At 35.1% G+C, this 17,493-nt stretch overlaps 1 protein-coding gene across 4 annotated transcripts in view; it reads left to right on the plus strand.

The window, feature by feature from the left end:
- CDK13 (cyclin dependent kinase 13) overlaps positions 1 to 17,493 on the plus strand; it is a 111,873-nt gene that overhangs the window by 85,118 nt on the left and 9,262 nt on the right. For all 4 annotated transcript variants that reach the window (XM_070615462.1, XM_070615463.1, XM_008539374.2 and 1 more), the window contains exons 8-11: positions 1,612 to 1,713; positions 1,810 to 1,887; positions 12,348 to 12,464; positions 13,033 to 13,164. In XM_070615462.1, coding sequence (XP_070471563.1) covers positions 1,612 to 1,713; positions 1,810 to 1,887; positions 12,348 to 12,464; positions 13,033 to 13,164 — 429 coding nt within the window. The remainder of the gene's footprint in view (positions 1 to 1,611; positions 1,714 to 1,809; positions 1,888 to 12,347; positions 12,465 to 13,032; positions 13,165 to 17,493) is intronic.

The following is a 17,493-nucleotide window of genomic DNA, read 5'->3' on the forward strand; positions in this document are numbered from 1 at the left end:
GACTTTCTGGGAAGATAGAAAACATAAAATAGAGATTTCAGTACAGTGGTGAGTATAATATAAATTTAAGAATGTGAAAATCTATTGTAAATAGAGATTAGACTTTATGGAAATGAGTCTTTCACTATGTCTTGAAGGAGGTATAGGATTTGAATGAAAGAAAAATAAGGAAGGAATTTCAAATTTAAAAGGAGTTAAGGCATAAAGAGGTGAACATATTTTTAAAGAAGTATTAAGTCTAGCTTAATTAGAGTATCTAGAGTTTAAAAGATCTCATTATATAAAGATAAGTGATGCCAGTAAACAAACAAAAATCACTAAGAAAAAATACTTTATTAGAAAAATTTAATCCTAATTTGCTATTGAAAATATACATATTAGACCATGCTCCTTATTTTCACAATTTATATACCAAGGTCAATTACCCTTTTTCCTGGTTTTGGCATACTGTTAACGATAGTCCTATCTGTGGTAATGCTGTGATGCCCAGATCTATAGCTTATAGTGCAAGTGTTTAAATTATTTGGAGAAATTTGGCTCAGTGCGGGCAGAGCAGATCAGGCTGTTGAGGTCTTACACTACCTGGAACTGCAGACCTACAGTTGGCAAGTGAGAATTGCTTTATAAATTATATGCTCCTTTTCCTTCTTCCCAGAACTGGTCCAGGTCCATGCCAACCTCAGGTAAATAGGTTTGGAACTCAGCCTTCCTGGAGAATTTCCTATACTAGGCCTTTGAGTCCTTGTGTTTTAGAGGATGTCCAGAAAGAAAGAGAGGTTTAAAATCGATGTAAAGACATACTTATCACCCTATATAGGTTAGTATACCCTAACGACGAATCAGTCAAAGAACCACCTCTGACTTCTTAGAACCCTCTTTATTCATGTGAATCAGCTAGCACATGATCATTCTCTGAGGATTGAAAACACTTTGCCAGAGAATTTGTACTGTGATGGTCAAACTTGTCCCTAATACAACTTACTAGATAATCTCTTCTACGGCAAATAAAGAGGTAGCAGTATGTATATGTTTTCTTTGGTAGAAGGTGACAAAGGGATCATCTGATAAAGTATACCTGTTGCTAGTGGTTCTTTGCAGCATAGACTTCAACTACTATAGTCTACATTTCTGTGTTTGCTATTCATGCTAAAATGGGTTGAAATCAATTAAATGTTGCCAAAGATATGCCCAGTTGAAAAGTTTCGTTAGGGTGGTTCCAATTTGAACTGTATCTTGCTACACATTAGTAATTTGCCAGATTTTGTCACGATCAATTACGTTTAAATCAGTTATTCTCTCTAAAAGTTATTATGGAAAGGAAAACAGTATTGAACAGTAGAGTTGATAAAGACCTTTCTTCGATTAAATTACAGTTACAGCCAGCCAACTCCTTTTTATTTTTATATATTAAGGGGATAGTTCAGTTAATCACACTCTCAGCTGTATTTTATGATCATATTAGATGTCATGGCTTGTCCCTATTTAGTAGGCAGATGAAAGTGGTTTTAGTTAGGATTGTAGGATTGCTTTGATTAGAGAAATTAATATTTCCTAAGAGAATCTATCTTCTAGCAGATACTACCTCTAAAGAGTGCTTTCTGTGTTTTTTAGTCGGCCATATACTAACAAGGTCATCACCTTATGGTACCGTCCACCTGAACTGCTGTTGGGAGAAGAACGATATACGCCAGCTATTGACGTATGGAGCTGTGGGTAAGATAAGCCTATTGATTGGTTCAATTTACTTGAAACTTTTGTTAGTGAAGTAAAATCATATCATTTAGTAATGATGGATATTTTTTCCATTAGATGTATCCTTGGTGAACTCTTCACTAAAAAACCGATATTTCAAGCAAATCAGGAACTTGCACAACTAGAATTAATAAGGTAAGCTCATGATTGTAATATTTGCTGGGGAACGGGTGGTTGGTATGTGTCATACTCCTCAGAAAGTTTAAAATCTTCCAAGCTGCTGTCTTCAGGAGGACAGGAGCGTGTTTCTCCTGAAGACTAATGATTGCTGAAAGGAGGAGAAACTAGCATGCCAGGCGCTTTGGTACTTGATCCAGTAAAATTAAGGATCTTAACCTCCTTAGATCTTTTGTCATTAAATCAAAGGGCTTGAAACCCAAAAGATAAGACTAAGAAAGACGACTAAATAAGGGGGAAGAGAGAATGAATGTTAGATACTTTTTTCCCTTAAGTATGGCAGAATGGAAGAATTAATGTTTTGGGATATTGTAGGGAAATAGTCTATTTTATATACATAGGTACATGTGTTTTTAAAAGTTATTTTATTTGGGTCATATTGGCTTACAACTATGCATATGTGTTTATACGTATCTCTTTATATGTATACACAGTGAAATTTATGCTATACCCACTAGCATGGATCTTCATTATTTGGAGCCTATTGTAGGACCTAGGTCATGAGGAATTACTCATTCATCTACTATTATAAAATCAATTTCTTTTTTAAAAAATATAAAGTGCTTTGCTTTTCATATAATGTTAATTTGCAACTTGTAAGATTTACATGAGTATTTCAAAATATGGATGAGAACTTTTAGAAAAGATACTGGTATGAGGCACAGATACCAATATACTATGAATCTTACTGGATTAATTGATGCTCTCCACTCCTTTGGTAAATAATACTAGCTTGATAACATGGCAAGCTGCATGTGTGCAACCAGTAGACTGCCACTCTCTAGTAATACTGTGTGTTTATCCTACCAGTTGAAGAGTAGGATGACCGAGAGGTAGTTGTTTCTGATTTTTTATTATTGCACATGTATCGTTTAATTAAATATAGACATGCAGTGCTTTGCAAAGACTTAAAGTTGCTTTCAAATTAATTAGAGGTGGGCAAATAATTATAAGAAGGAAAAGTCAGAAAAATTTAGAACGTAGCACTCAAATTGCTTTAAATCCTTGATGGCATGTTATGGGTGTGGTTTGTGCAAGAAAGCATTCTCTGTTCAAATAAAAGGCCTTGGCCCTGTGTCTGAAGATTGGAGCATAAATGTACATTTATAAATTTTCACTTAAAATAAAATGTTTAAATTATGTATTTGTTGTATCTTGTTTTTTTAATGATTCCCTCTAAACCGTCTTTTCTGTTAACCAAACATTGGTCCTGATATTGGATACTAGGGCTTTATTAATAAGTTAACATTTATTTAGTTTATCCTGATGCAAGTGTTGTTCTAAGAATTTCACCTGAATTAGCCTCAGTTAAGCTTCATAACAACCCTGTCTTCTTTTTATAGTTAAGAAAACTGAAAGGTAAAGAATTTGTCCAGGGTCATACAACTAGCAAGTGGCAAAATCAGGATTTAAATCTAAACAGTTTTACCTTACTATCTGAACTTTAACCAATTCTCAATACTGTGTAGGAAATCAAACTTCCTAGCACTTTTTACAAAGTCAATATGAAACAAACATCAGTAATTGACAAAGATAGCATGAAAAATTTCCACAGAATATTAATTCACAAATTCCAAAGGAGAGATTAGCCAACAATATCCAGCTTTTCATTAACAAGTTAACTTGCAGAGTCAAGTAATGTTCATCCCAAGAATACAAAGATGTCTCAATTTTAGGAAATATATTATTATAATTTATCATTTTAAGAGAAGTAAAATAATATGTTTATCTTAGCTGTGTGTTATCTGTGTGTTAAATAGGCATTTGCTAAAATATAAACTCCTAGCTAAATAAGTGTAGAGGATATTTCTTTAAATTTGATAAAAATATGTATCACAAACTGACAGCCTGAATAATATTTAGTGGTAGAACACTAGAAGAAATAAAGACAAGAATGAGAAAAAAATTGTCTTCCAGTATCATTATGTAAGAGTGTTTTAGAAGTACTAACCAGTTAACTAGTAGTGTTAGAAAAGTGAACCAATAAGAGCTATAAATAGTGGGAAGATGTCAGTATTGTCATAATTTGTATATGATAACATTGCATACGTGCATGCAACATACAAAGGCATCACCTGAAACACCTTAAATAAAAAGTTTGGTGAAATGGCAAGTCTTAAGAAAATGTGTGCACGTGCGTGTGTGTGTGTGTCTGTATATACACATATACAAACGTATATACTCACACAATATATATTAATATATACTAATACATATACACTAAAAGCAATAGTTTTTAAAAATATGAACCATTAATAACCAGTTAGCAATATAGGATGGGGAAAAGATGCCCCCTTTTTTTTTTTTTTGGTGGGGAAAATTGTCCCTGAGCTAACATCTGTGCCAATCTTCCTCTGATTTTTGTTTGTGGGATGCCACCACAGCATATGGCTTGATGAGTGGTGTGTAGGTCCATGCCTGAGATCTGAACCCATGAACCCTGGGCCACCAAAGCAGAATGCACGAACTTAACCACTGGGCTGGCCCCAAAGATGCCTTTAAAAAAACCACCACTATATATTGAAAACTATAATGTCTCACTTAAAATTCTACAGAAGATTTGAGTAACTGTTGGAGAGGTCTATCTCCTTTTTTGGCTAGGAAGCTTTAATTTTTTTTAAAGATGGTAATTCATCGTATTAGTCAGTATAGTCCTAATGAGACGTTCAAAAGACATTTTTTGAAATGGTGATTGATTTTAGTGTTTATCTGGAGGGATAAACATGAAAATAACCAGGAAAAGTCTTAAAAAGAAGGAAAATTTGGTATACCATATGTTAAAGAGTAACTAAAACCATTTGGTACTGGCACAAGATACATAGATGAATCAGTGAAGTTGTTTGGGAAGTCCAGAAATCAAGTTAATATGGACCTTAGAATCTAATACAGAAGACACCTCAATTCAGGGGGATTAACCGAACAGTATTTATTGACTGGTGGTTGCGTGCCAGTTACGAGGTACTGAGGCTACGACGGAGAATAGGAGTTGTATCCTCATTGCCTAGAGACTGGCACATACTTTTTCTACTTTCTAGTTGGGGTAGACAGACAAAACAAACTAATAAAATATGTCAGGTGGTGATAAGTGTAAGGGCTTAGAAGATGATAGGAGGTAGTCTTGTTTATAGTCAGGGAATGTCTCCCTTAAGGTTCTCATTTGAGCAGAGATCTGAATGGAGCGAGGGAACAGGAAGGTAGGAAAGATCCTGAGGCATGAGTGTACTTGGGTTATTTTATTAACGTGTTAAGTCAGTTAATGACCCAGATGGGAAAAGAAAGTTCAGTCCATCCACTTAATGGCATACTATACAGTTATTAACAAGAAAATGGTCCATCTGGAGATACTGACATGGAAAAGCAACATAAAAGAAAAATTTTTTCAAGAGAAGGCTATGTTTGGTTTGATCCCATTTAGGTAAAACAGGCCTATCAAAAGAGTCTCGAATTATTGGTCTGAACATGACTTGTGAGAGGGCTAGGGAGGGAACTATTTTACTATATAGTTTATTTCAGAATGTTTTGTAGAGAAGACATCAAATATTTATAATAATTTTAAAAGATGCTTCAACTTCAATTCTGTAGCATTAATTATTATTATTTTTTTTTAGGCATTTTTTTCAGCTTTATTGAGGTATTATTGACAAAGTAGTGATATATTTAAAGTGTACAACATGATGATTTGGTGTATGTATCCATTGTGAAGTGATTCCCACTGTTGACTGAGTTAACACATCCACCACCTCATATATTCACTTTTTTGTGTGTGTGTCGTAAGAACTCAAATTCTACTCTCTTAGCAACTTTCAGTTATACAATACAGTGTTATCAACTATAGTCACCATGTTTCACATTAAATCCTCAGAACTTATTCATCTTATAGATGGAAGTTTTACCCTTTTACCAGCCTTTTCCTATTTCCCCTGCCCCTCAGTCCCTGGCAACCACTATTCTCCTCTCTGTTTCTATGAGTTAGACTTTTTTTTTTTATTATTAATGTTATGATAGATTACAACCTTGTGAGATTTCAGTTGTACATTATTGTTAGTCATGTTGTGGGTACACCACTTCCCCCTTTGTGCCCTCCCCCCACTCCCCCTTTTCCCTGGTAACCACCGATCAGATCTCCTTATCAATATACTAACTTCCACCTATGAGTGGAGTCATATAGAGTTCGTCTTTCTCTGACTGGCTTATTTCGCTTAACATAATACCCTCGAGGTCCATCCACGTTGCTGTGAATGGGCCAATTTTGTCTTTTTTTATGGCTGAATAGTATTCCATTGTGTATATATACCACATCTTCTTTATCCAATCATCAGTTTCTGGGCATGTAGGTTGGTTCCATGTCTTGGCTATTGTAAATAATGCTGCGATGAACATAGGGGTGCAAGGGACTCTTGGGATTTCTGATATCAGGTTCTTAGGATAGATACCCAGTAATGGGATGGCTGGGTCATAGGGTATTTCTATTTTTAACTTTTTGAGAAATCTCCATACTGTTTTCCATAGTGGCTGTACCAGTTTGCATTCCCACCAACAGTATATGAGGGTTCCTTTTTCTCCACGACCTCTCCAACATTTGTCGCTCTTGGTTTTGGATGTTTTTGCCAATCTAACGGGTGTAAGGTGATATCTTAGTGTAGTTTTGATTTGCATTTCCCTGATGATTAGCGATGATGAACATCTTTTCATGTGTCTATTGGACATATTCATATCTTCTTTTGAGAAACGTCTGTTCATGTCCTCTGCCCATTTTTTGATCAGGTTGTTTGTTTTTTTGTTGTTAAGCCGTGTGAGTTCTTTGTATATTATGGAGATTAACCCTTTGTCAGATAAGTGGCTTGTAAATATTTTTTCCCAATTAGTGAGCTGTTTTTTTGTTTCAATCCTGTTTTCCCTTGCCTTGAAGAAGCTCTTTAGTCTGATGAAGTCCCATTTGTTTATTCTTCTATTGTTTCCCTCAACTGAGGAGTTATAGTGTCCGAAAAGATTCTTTTGAAACTGATGTCAAAGAGTGTACTGCCTATATTCTCTTCCAGAAGACTTATTGTTTCAGGCCTAATCTTTAGGTCTTTGATCCATTTTGAGTTTATTTTGGTGTGTGGTGAAAAAGAATGGTCAATTTTCAATCTTTTGCATGTGGCTGTCCAGTTTTCCCAGCACCATTTGTTGAAGAGACTTTCTTTTCTCCATTGTAGGCCCTCTGCTCCTTTGTCGAAGATTAGCTGTCCATAGATGTGTGGTTTTATCTCTGGGCTTTCAATTCTGTTCCATTGATCTGTGGACCTGTTTTTGTACCAGTACCATGCTGTTTTGATCACTGTAGCTTTGTAGTATGTTTTGAAATCGGGGATTGTGATTCCGCCGGCTTTGTTTTTCTTGCTCAGGATTGCTTTAGCAATTTGCGGTCTTTTGTTGCCCCATATGAATTTTAGGATTCTTTGTTCAATTTCTGTGAAGAATGTTCTTGGGATTCTGATTTAGCATTAATTATTTTTAAAGCATGAAGAAAAAAGGGAGTTTTTGATAAAAGAAACACGTCTCCCTGATTTGAAGGAGGCGGCAGAGTGTATTCGGGGGGTGGGGGGAGCGCTTTGTAATCTTACAGACCTGGGTTCTAATTCCAGCTCAGCTGCTGCTTGCTTTTGTGACTTAGGGTAAGTTCCATAATGTTCTAAGTTTGCTTCTTCACAGGTAAAACAGGACCAATAATATGCTTAAGGTTGTAAGAATTAAATGTATTTTTCCTGATACTTCTCCCCCTCATCTCATTTGCAGTAATGCTGGGATATTTCCCTAATCTAAAGCCTCAGAAGTGATCAGATTTAGGGTTTGCATTGTACAAATACATGTAAACTGATCAAGGGTGAGAATACTAATCAGAATCTGTCTTAAAGACCTTTATACCACATGGTCAAGTTATTTGTACTTTGCCTTGGTCCAGAAAGTATTTTAGGCAGATTAGAAAAGTTTTGTGATAGAAGTATAGTATGAGTTAAAAAAGTGATGGCAAAAGAGAGTGAGAAACATAGGTGGGGACAAAATGGAATGAATGAAGGAAAAATTATTTTTACATGAGTGTCACACTTTAAGCCTTCTAGCAGCCAGGAAAAGAGCCTTGATATCACACAATTTACATTGCTTATGAAATAAAAAAACACCTATGATCATGGAAGAAATTAAAAATGGATCAAAATGAAAAGAACCCTGTTTCTCTCTATCCAAACCCCACCCCCACCGCTGCCACACAGACACACACACACATACACACAGCCTCAGGCCTAGATGGTCACACAGGTGAAATTTTAAAAGCTTTAAAGGCATAGGCTTTGGTTGTTTCATAATATAGGGAAATAGGGAAAGTTCCCATACTTTTTAAAATGAAGCATGTATACCTTCATAATAGCATATCTGTGGTGTACTATTTTTAATAGTCACTGAATAATTATTTCAGGTAACTTTGCATATTATTCTTTGAAACCGCAGTAAATAAGTGGTAGTTTTTTGTAAGTTAGTTGTAATGTGCAATCTGAAACCATAGCAAGGAGTCTTTTGTATTCTAATACATTGAAATCCATTGTTCTGTCTTGCTTTCTGAATGGATCTTTTACCGGTGATGATTTTGTAACATTTTATATTGGTCGTTTGGAAAATATTGGATTAATGAATCGAGCAGATCTTCCAAATGTAACATTTCATTTTATAATATTTATTATCACCACTAATCTCATCAGAAAAACTTTTAGCTATTTATTGTGAAACTGTCAAGTTTATGGTGTAAGTATAAGTTTTCTAGTATTCTGATTTTCTCTTGAAAGCTCAAATTTTATAATTGACAATAAATACTGCAGTTGTCTCCTTGAAGTAACAAGCTGACTTTGTTCATATCTGAGAAAATGTCTGGCAGATGCCCATTCTGAAATGAGCATAGTTAGTTAGTTGTTCTTGCAGGTAAAACTGCTGCTCCACGAATAAAGCAGCTGCTTCAGCATGCAACTCAAATAATTGCACAAGTGTTTCTCAAGATAACTATCAGACTTTGTTGTGCTGCAGAAGAGTTTTTTGAGTATTTTCTATTTCATCACTAAGAATATTAAAAAGATGTTTATTCAAGTGTTAGGATTTAATAGCATTAATAATTTTTACTGCTTCAACAAGTACATTCTTAAGTGACATTGCCCCCTGATGGCGTGATTGTGTGGTAGGGAAGAGTACCTACTGCTGATAGTTTGGTGCCACTGTCTTGAATCATGCTAAGGTGTCAGTAGTTTACTCACCATTGGCCTTGTACCAAAGTCAACATATTGAAAAAGGCAAATAATGTCTTAGTAATACCTTTGATCTGCTAGACTCCTAAGGGTCTTTGGACCCCATTTTTGAGAACTCCTGCTGTATAACAATCTCACGTATGAATATTGATGCCAAAGGTCTAAGTTAACTAGTAGACTATAGCATTACGCTAAAATATAGTATGTCTGGGCCTAGGAGATAGTCCTCTTTCGAATGTAAGGATGAATAAATACTAGGAAATCTCTTAATATAATTCATGGCATTAGTAGCCCAGGGTGGAAAATGCAGATGATGATTATAATAAAGTTTCTACAAATCAAACTGATAAAACTAAAGTATCTTTCTAAAATTTAAAAGCCAGAGAAATAAAACTCATAGTAAAAAAGGAATGCAGGTGAATTCTTCCTTAACAGGATATATGTGTGAATTTGTGTGTGTGTGTGTGTCTGTGAGTATCTTTATTATGTGTTGTGTTTCTCAAACCAGAATTCATTATCCTTCCCAGTGGTAAACAATGAAAGTACTTCCATTTAAATCAGAAACAAAACAAAATTACTTAGTATTGTGTAGCACCATTATCATTTTCACATTGAAAACTGCCACCTAATGTAAGGTACCAAAATGATAGAGATATGCACATCAAAAAAAGTGTAGATGAATTCTGGTTATAGGTGATATGGTTGTCACCCTGGAAAGCCTCAAAGAAACAACTACGAAAACTGTTAGGGACCATAGAATCTCTGGCGGCTACCTTAAAATTGTGTATGTCAAATTTTCAACCATTCCTATAATAAAACTTTCCTAGTTTTCCTTGGAAATATTATAATAGGCACAAGAGGCACAGGAACACATTCCAAAAAGCAAAAAATAAAACCCGTAAGAATATACAAGATCTAATTGAAGAAATATATATAAAACTGAAAGAAATATAAAATGAGTATTTCTGGGATAGAAATGTTAAGCTTTGTGAAGATAGCAGTCCTTTCTAAGTGAATTTATAAATTCAGAGCAGTAGTTGAATCCAAACAGGATTCTCTTACTTTTGGAGTGTTGACGGTACTGATTCTACATTTCATCTAAGAAAATTCTGAGAAGAGTAATTGCAGGAATGGGTAGATAGAGGAGTTTGTCCTGTCAGCCTTATGAAAAATACAAAGCTACCATATGGTATTGACACGAGAGTAGATATGTGAGTAGATCAGAATAGATGCCCAAAATAGGCCTCAGATATTTGGGGATTTAGTATATTATGTATTTCAAGACATCTTTGGTAAATGCTTTTGGTATAGCTGGCTAGCCATCAGGCAGATTTTGCTAATAAGCAGTTATCATCAATGGCTGTCATGTCTGCTTTCCTAGTTTCTAGTAACTTTCCCTGCCTCAGAATGTCTCTTCCATCTGTATGCTGCTACCAGTTAGGTAACTTCACTACTCAAGTCTTTTTACAACATATAAAATAAAATAATTGAAACTGTTTAGCTAAGAGGTAATAGGTAATAAACTGATTTTTATTATAAAGCTATTAATTGGCCAGATGCTAGCTCATTCAGTTTCACAGCTTCAAAGTAAAATTAATCTCTATTTTACAGAAGAAGAAATAGATTCTTACACAATGTAATTTGACCAATATCACCCAGACAGGATTCAGTTGTGAAGTTTGTCTTCAAAGTCTGTCTTAATTGTAGTTAGGCAAATTGCCTCTTAAAAACTGTACTGTGTGACCTCGGTCTGTGCTTCCCACGACCCCTCCCTGAGCCCTAAATTCCACCTCTCCTGATTTCCTGTCTTCCTCCCAAATGCCCACACTTTGCTACTTCCATGCCTTTGCCTGTGCACTTCTGTTTGCCAGTAACATATTTCCTTTATTCCCTTTGTCACCTGTCTGTTGTTTACTTAATCTTGGAGTTGTAGCCAAAATTCTGCACCCTTCCCTAAATTGAGTATATTTTCTTGTATTTCTCTGGTTGAAAGTATGCTCCATTTCTTTTATTCCAATATACTTTATACTTATGTTATAATACACATCAGTCTGCCTGGAATTAATTATTTATGTTTATGTAGTTACTTGGGAAAGTATACAAAAGTGAGGGACATGGTTCCTGAATGATTATTTAGAAAGAGAAACAGACATGTAAACAACTAAAATAGAAAGCAGGACTAAATAGCGTCAAAAGAAACAAGTAGCAGGCAGAGAGTGACCATTCTGGGTAGGCTTGGGGATATAGAAGAACTCGTTGAATAGATTACTTTTGATCTGAATCTTGAGAAGTGAAAAGGATTCAGCTAGGTAGAAGCTAGGGAGAAGGACTGTGAGGGTGGACATGGAGGAGTGGTGCTTCTGTGGGGAGAGGTGAATTGCGAGATGAGACTAGGAGGGCAGCTGGGACCAGATCATAGATAGTTGTGCTCCCCAGTTTGGCCTTTTTTCCTATGAAGCTAGTATATTTTTGAGGAGGTTGTGAAAATTGGGTTGTAAGGAAGAAGAGACTGGCGTGTACAAGTAATAAGATTTTTTATAGCATTTCTTCTACAAATTGCCATAACAAGGACTTACTAATTAATACAAAAATAATGAGGGTTTGCAAGGTATAGATAAGCAGAGTGTAAAGCAATTCAAGTTTCTAAATACCTTGAAATCAGTAGCACTAAAATTGAAGAACTTTCATGTTGCCAGAATGTTACTTTTAGGGTCCTCCTGTTAATAGAATTCAGCAGCAGTCTTGACAGTCCAATGACCTTCCTGAGTGTAGGAAAACTGTTTCTGCTGTTACTACAGACTTCCTTATATTCATGAGAAGAGCTTTATTGGCATAAAATGTTTTGTTTTGGTTCAAAACGTGGTCAACATATTTTCACTGTTACCTGTGTCTTAAGATTTGATTTTGCAAATATGAAGCTTCTCTCTGGGGTGTTTGGAGTGTTAAAAGCATCGACTGAAAATAAGTTGGTTTCTTAAAACAAGTGATTAAGTTGGGATGACTAAAATATTTAATGAAACTTCTTATACATTATATTAGGACTTCAAATTTTGTGTATTTAAAAATGAGTTGATGTTTTGTATAGCAGTAATATGTATTATTTTTTCTACGTAGTTTATAGTGATGTTCTTCTTTTTGTGTATTGTTTAGCCGTATATGTGGGAGTCCATGTCCTGCAGTCTGGCCCGATGTAATCAAACTACCCTATTTCAACACCATGAAACCAAAGAAGCAATACCGTCGAAAGTTAAGAGAAGAATTTGTTTTGTAAGAAGGGGATGCTTAAACATCTATATTGCATCAAATGGTTTTTTGTTGTTGTTGTTGTTGTTATTTCTTGTGAATTCTAAATGTCGCTCTATAGTGACCCAAGGTAGACCCGTCACAATTCTTCTGTGTCGTTTAATTTTGTTTCCCTTTGCTCCATGCAAATTACCATTTCACCGTCATTATGGAATTAATGATTTGGGGTTTTGTGTTTGATTTGGTGCTTACATGAAAGACCTTTAATAATATCATTTTAAATTTTAATGAAACAGTTTTCAAAGTGAGCTCAGGTTTTTATTTTCTTATAGGAAACTATTCTATTCATTTCTTAATTTATAACAGCAAATTACCTATAGAGTAGTAAAATATACTGTTTGCCAAATTTCAAATTATTTAGAATAATAGTTACAAGATTGTGTGAAAATGTTTCTTCAAAGTAGAATTTGGAATTTATTGGAATAAAGTAATGCGAACATGTTATAAAATGCTAATATTCAAAATAAGCTTCTAAAGAAACATTAAACTTGTGTCAGAGAGCACGTGTGACTCTGTAATCCTCTTGTGCCAGTATCCCTGCAGCCGCACTAGACTTGTTTGATTACATGCTCGCCTTGGATCCTAGTAAGCGCTGCACTGCAGAACAGGCTCTTCAATGTGAGTTCCTACGAGACGTGGAACCTTCAAAAATGCCTCCGCCAGAGTAAGTGGCTTTTTATTATATTAGATCCCGTATAGGCAGAATCTGGACAGTGTTCATAACATCTATCTATAACAATCAGCAGCTTTTCCATGATTAGTCAGTCAAAAGAAATAGAATAAATCAAAAGAAACAGAATAGCAGTAATACATATAATTTTTATATCCAGGATGCAGAGCCTTGCTTTTAATGTTCAGCTCACCATAGAATTAGCAAAAGCAGCCTTCACTCTGGCTAATTTTATTAATATATTTCAACTCTGAGAAAATCTCACTGCTGCTGCTGTTGCTTTGGTACTGCTTCTGCCAGTACTACTGCCTGCGCTGCTACTAGTTGCTCTAGCTAAAATTTTGAGTGCTATGCTAAGCATTTTTCACGTATTACATTAGTCTTTATAATCCTATCAGGTGGGTATTATTATTATTATTATTATCACCATTTTACAGAGGAGGAAGCAGGCTCAAAGAGGTTAAGAAACTTGCCCAAGAATACAAATGTAGTAAAGGGTGGAGCCAGCTCTGAAATTCAAGTTAGTCCAGAATGAAAGAGAAGTTCTGAAATACTCCTTGGCATACTACACAATAGAAAATCCTTATCACTGAATGAAGTAATATTAGTATCAAAAGCTTGTCTAGAATGAGTTTATTGTCTGATAGGAGGAAACATGCATAGAGTTTGGGCGTCAGAATAGCTGGGTTCTTGAATCCTCACTCCCTTGTGGCTCCTGTAATTTCTCTAGGATTGATTTGGGGGAAGGGGAGGGGACAAGGCAGTCTCTTTGGTTCTCCTTGATAGGATCTAGCAGCTTTGTAGGAATTTTCTTAGTAATTTTATAGATGATAGCATCATAAAAGCAAGCCTATCCCTATAATAATAACATGTTTGTATGTGATACAGTTAGCATGTTGTAAATGAACAAACATGGGCTTTGGAGTTCAAATCCTGGCTCTTCCACTTATCACTTAGGCTTATTATGTTTCTATGAGATCATCATATTCAGCCTCATTAAGTTTTTACCAAACTGTATATAAATAGCTTTTATGAGATGATTTGAAAGGCAAAAAGGGTCTATCATCTGACGTGTTGAGGGACCTGAGTCATTCACTGTTGAATTGATTGTTTTGTGGGCTTTTTGTGCTTATCAGTATATATCGACAGGCTTGAAACTTTGGGTCTAGTACCCCTTCAAAGAGTTTTTTACCAACCTTTGTTTTGGAAAAATACCAACTCTACAGAAAAATAGGAAGAATGGTACAATGAGATTCATATATCCTTCACCTAGATTCAGTAGTTAATATTTGGACACATTTACTTTCTCACTCTATATAAACTTTTTCCCCTAAACTATTTGAATATTATATTGTGGAAGTGACGCTTCACTTACAAATAATTAGCCATGTATCTGTAAGAACTGGGACTTTATTCTGTATAAGTACAGAGCCGTTATAAAGCATAAGGGATTTAACATTGCAATATCCAATAGATAGTCCATATTCAAATTCTCCAGTTGCTCTGATAATTTCCCTCATGGCCTATTGTTTTCTCTTTTTTTTTGGCTGAAGAATTTATTCACAGCTCTGAATTTCATTTAGTTGTTGTATCTCTTTGGTCTTTGATCACTCTTGGGAGGGCTTTTATGACGTTGACATTTTCAAAGAGTCCAAGCTAGCTGTTTCGTGGCACATTCTACAATCTGGCTTGATTGCTTTCTGGTGATCAGAATCAGAGTAAACTCTTTTTTTGGGGGGGGGCAGGGCAGGAACACTGCCTAGGTAGTGATGTGTGCTTCCTGCTCTGTCATATGAAGAGGAATATAATAACATTTTTCTCCCATTATTGGTAATACTAAGTTGATCTCTTGGTTGTGTTAAATGATCCACATGCAAGAATTCTAGTAAATCTGTATCAAGCACATTTTTAATTGACACCTAAACTTTTTAAAATCAAGGGTTCAACTAGTTGCAAAAGAAGTAGTTTTCAGTGTATCATAAGTGTTGACACTTAAATGGAGCAGTTACATCACTCTTATAAATGTGTCCAGTGGAATCAAAATATCAGCATTTTGATATTCACCACCATTCATGTAGAAGATGTCTGAACAATGGGACATTGTTCTTCTTTCATCTTGAATTTATTTTGCTTCTGCAGGTTTTTAATGTAACATATATTTGAACATATGTTTGAAAGTATTTTATTGATTACCCTGTTGTATTTCTTCTAAACAATTATTTATATGTAAATGTAAATTTAATTTTAAAAAATGTCCTCTGACTAGAAAGCTCTTTTTCTTCTTGATTAAATTGTCATTGCAAATATTAGTAATATATATTTGTTAAAAAACCGAAAGAGGGCCAGCCCCGATGGCCTAGTGATTAAAGTTCGGTGTGCTCCCCTTCAGTGGCCCAGGTTCAGTTCCCGGGCACAGAACCACACCACTCATCTGACAGTGGCCATGCTGTGGCAGCAGCTCACATAACAAAAGCATAGGAAGAAGCCAGGCCTGTGGCCTAGTGGTTAAGTTCAGCACGCTCTGCTTTAGCAGCCCAGGTTTGGTTCCTGGCTGCAGACCTACACCACTTGGTGGCTATGCTGTGGCAGTGCCCCACATACAAAATAGAGAAGATTGGCACAGATGTTACCTCAGGGCGAATCTTCCTCAAGCAGAAAGAGAAGATTGGCAACAGATGCTAGCTCAGGGTGAATCTTCCTCAGCAAATAAAGAAAAAAAGGGAAAAAAATTAGTAAGTTTTGTTGGAAACGCAACCTAATGAAATAGATAGGGCTGAGATTTTTTTTCCTAAGTAATTTGCATATCTGTTGATGAATATTACTTATTCTAGAATGAAACATAGTTCCACATTAATTGTAATTTTATTTTTTTATAAGTATCCTTGTAAATAAGCATTTGAGAATGCATAGAGTTTTGTCATAGTTATAGCACTGACTTCTTTGAACTTCCACATTATGTCTTAAAAATCACATAGTGATCTGTCATCAAAATTATTTTAATGGCCTTTCAGATGTCAACTTAAAATTCTTTTCTCCTTTAATATTCTTGACAGTAATGATTGGGAAACTACATGACTTGCCAAACGATCTATCTAGTCATTAATCATTTGTTTTTTCATATTTTGAGAAAATAAACCAAAGAAAGTTTACGAATACTTAAGTAGTTTCTTTTTATACTTGTTACTTTTTGTTTTATTAGCACTTGTTTGATTGACTATATGTAGAAAAGATTAGGAAGTCATTGTGTAATTTCATTGCTACTTTGCTAATCCATTTGTTAAATTGTGTTTCTGACTTTTTTTTTTTCGCTGAGGAAGTTTTGCCCTGAGCTAATATCTGTTGCTAGTCTTCCTCTTGTGGTATGTGAGGTGCTGCCACAGCATGGCCACTGATGGACAAGTGGTGTAGGTTGGCACCTGGGAACCGAACCTGTGCCAGACTTAACCACTAGGCCACCAGGGCTGGCATTCTTATTACATTTTTAAAATACGTGTTTTTGTTAAAACCTTGGAACTATAGTTGTATCCCATTCAGTTTATGGAAAATGTCTGCCACATGACCTAATTGGAAACACTGTGCATATTGTCAAACGCATCATCTAAATTCTCTTAGTTTTAGCAGACCATACACCTGACTACATTTTTACATTAAAAATAAACGTGTTAATACACATTTTGGTGAACATTTTATAAACCAGTAATAAATTATGGGACAGCTCTTGTTAGATCCATCACTAAAGCAATCAGGTCAAAATTATAATGATTTTGACCTAATATTTAAATTAAAAAAATATTTATATAAGCAGTGTAATATCTCTCATTTTGTAATATGTAATGGGTAGTTAAAATTATAAATTATTTATGAGGTAAGGACCATGAAGAAGGGCTTGGTATTCCTTTGTGAAATAATGATCAATTTTTTAGGAATAATCAAATGAGAGTGGGGTATAAAAAAATAGGAAGTAGCTCCATTAATTATATTAGATGTTCTGTCAAACTTTTCTGATGTATTTTAATGAAAAGGAAAATGTATATATTGCCAAAAAGTGAATTAGACTGGCAGTTAGCCTATAATTTTGTTTTTTCTTAACAAGTAAAAAGCATTAAACAATTCATAAAATACGATCAACTGTAATTGGAATAAGTATTTCATGATATGATTTGACAAAAGTAGCTTTAAACTACTTTTGTCAAATGATGGTGAATGGTATCAGGCATGAATACTGCACCTCCTGTGTGAGAGGCACTGTCCAAGTCCTTCCACATGTTAATGTAGAATGTGACCTTCGCCCTATAAGGTAGATTGTATTTTTAAACCCATTTT

Source organism: Equus przewalskii, chromosome 4 (assembly GCF_037783145.1).
Source record: "Equus przewalskii isolate Varuska chromosome 4, EquPr2, whole genome shotgun sequence".
In the NCBI taxonomy this organism is placed as follows: domain Eukaryota; kingdom Metazoa; phylum Chordata; class Mammalia; order Perissodactyla; family Equidae; genus Equus; species Equus przewalskii.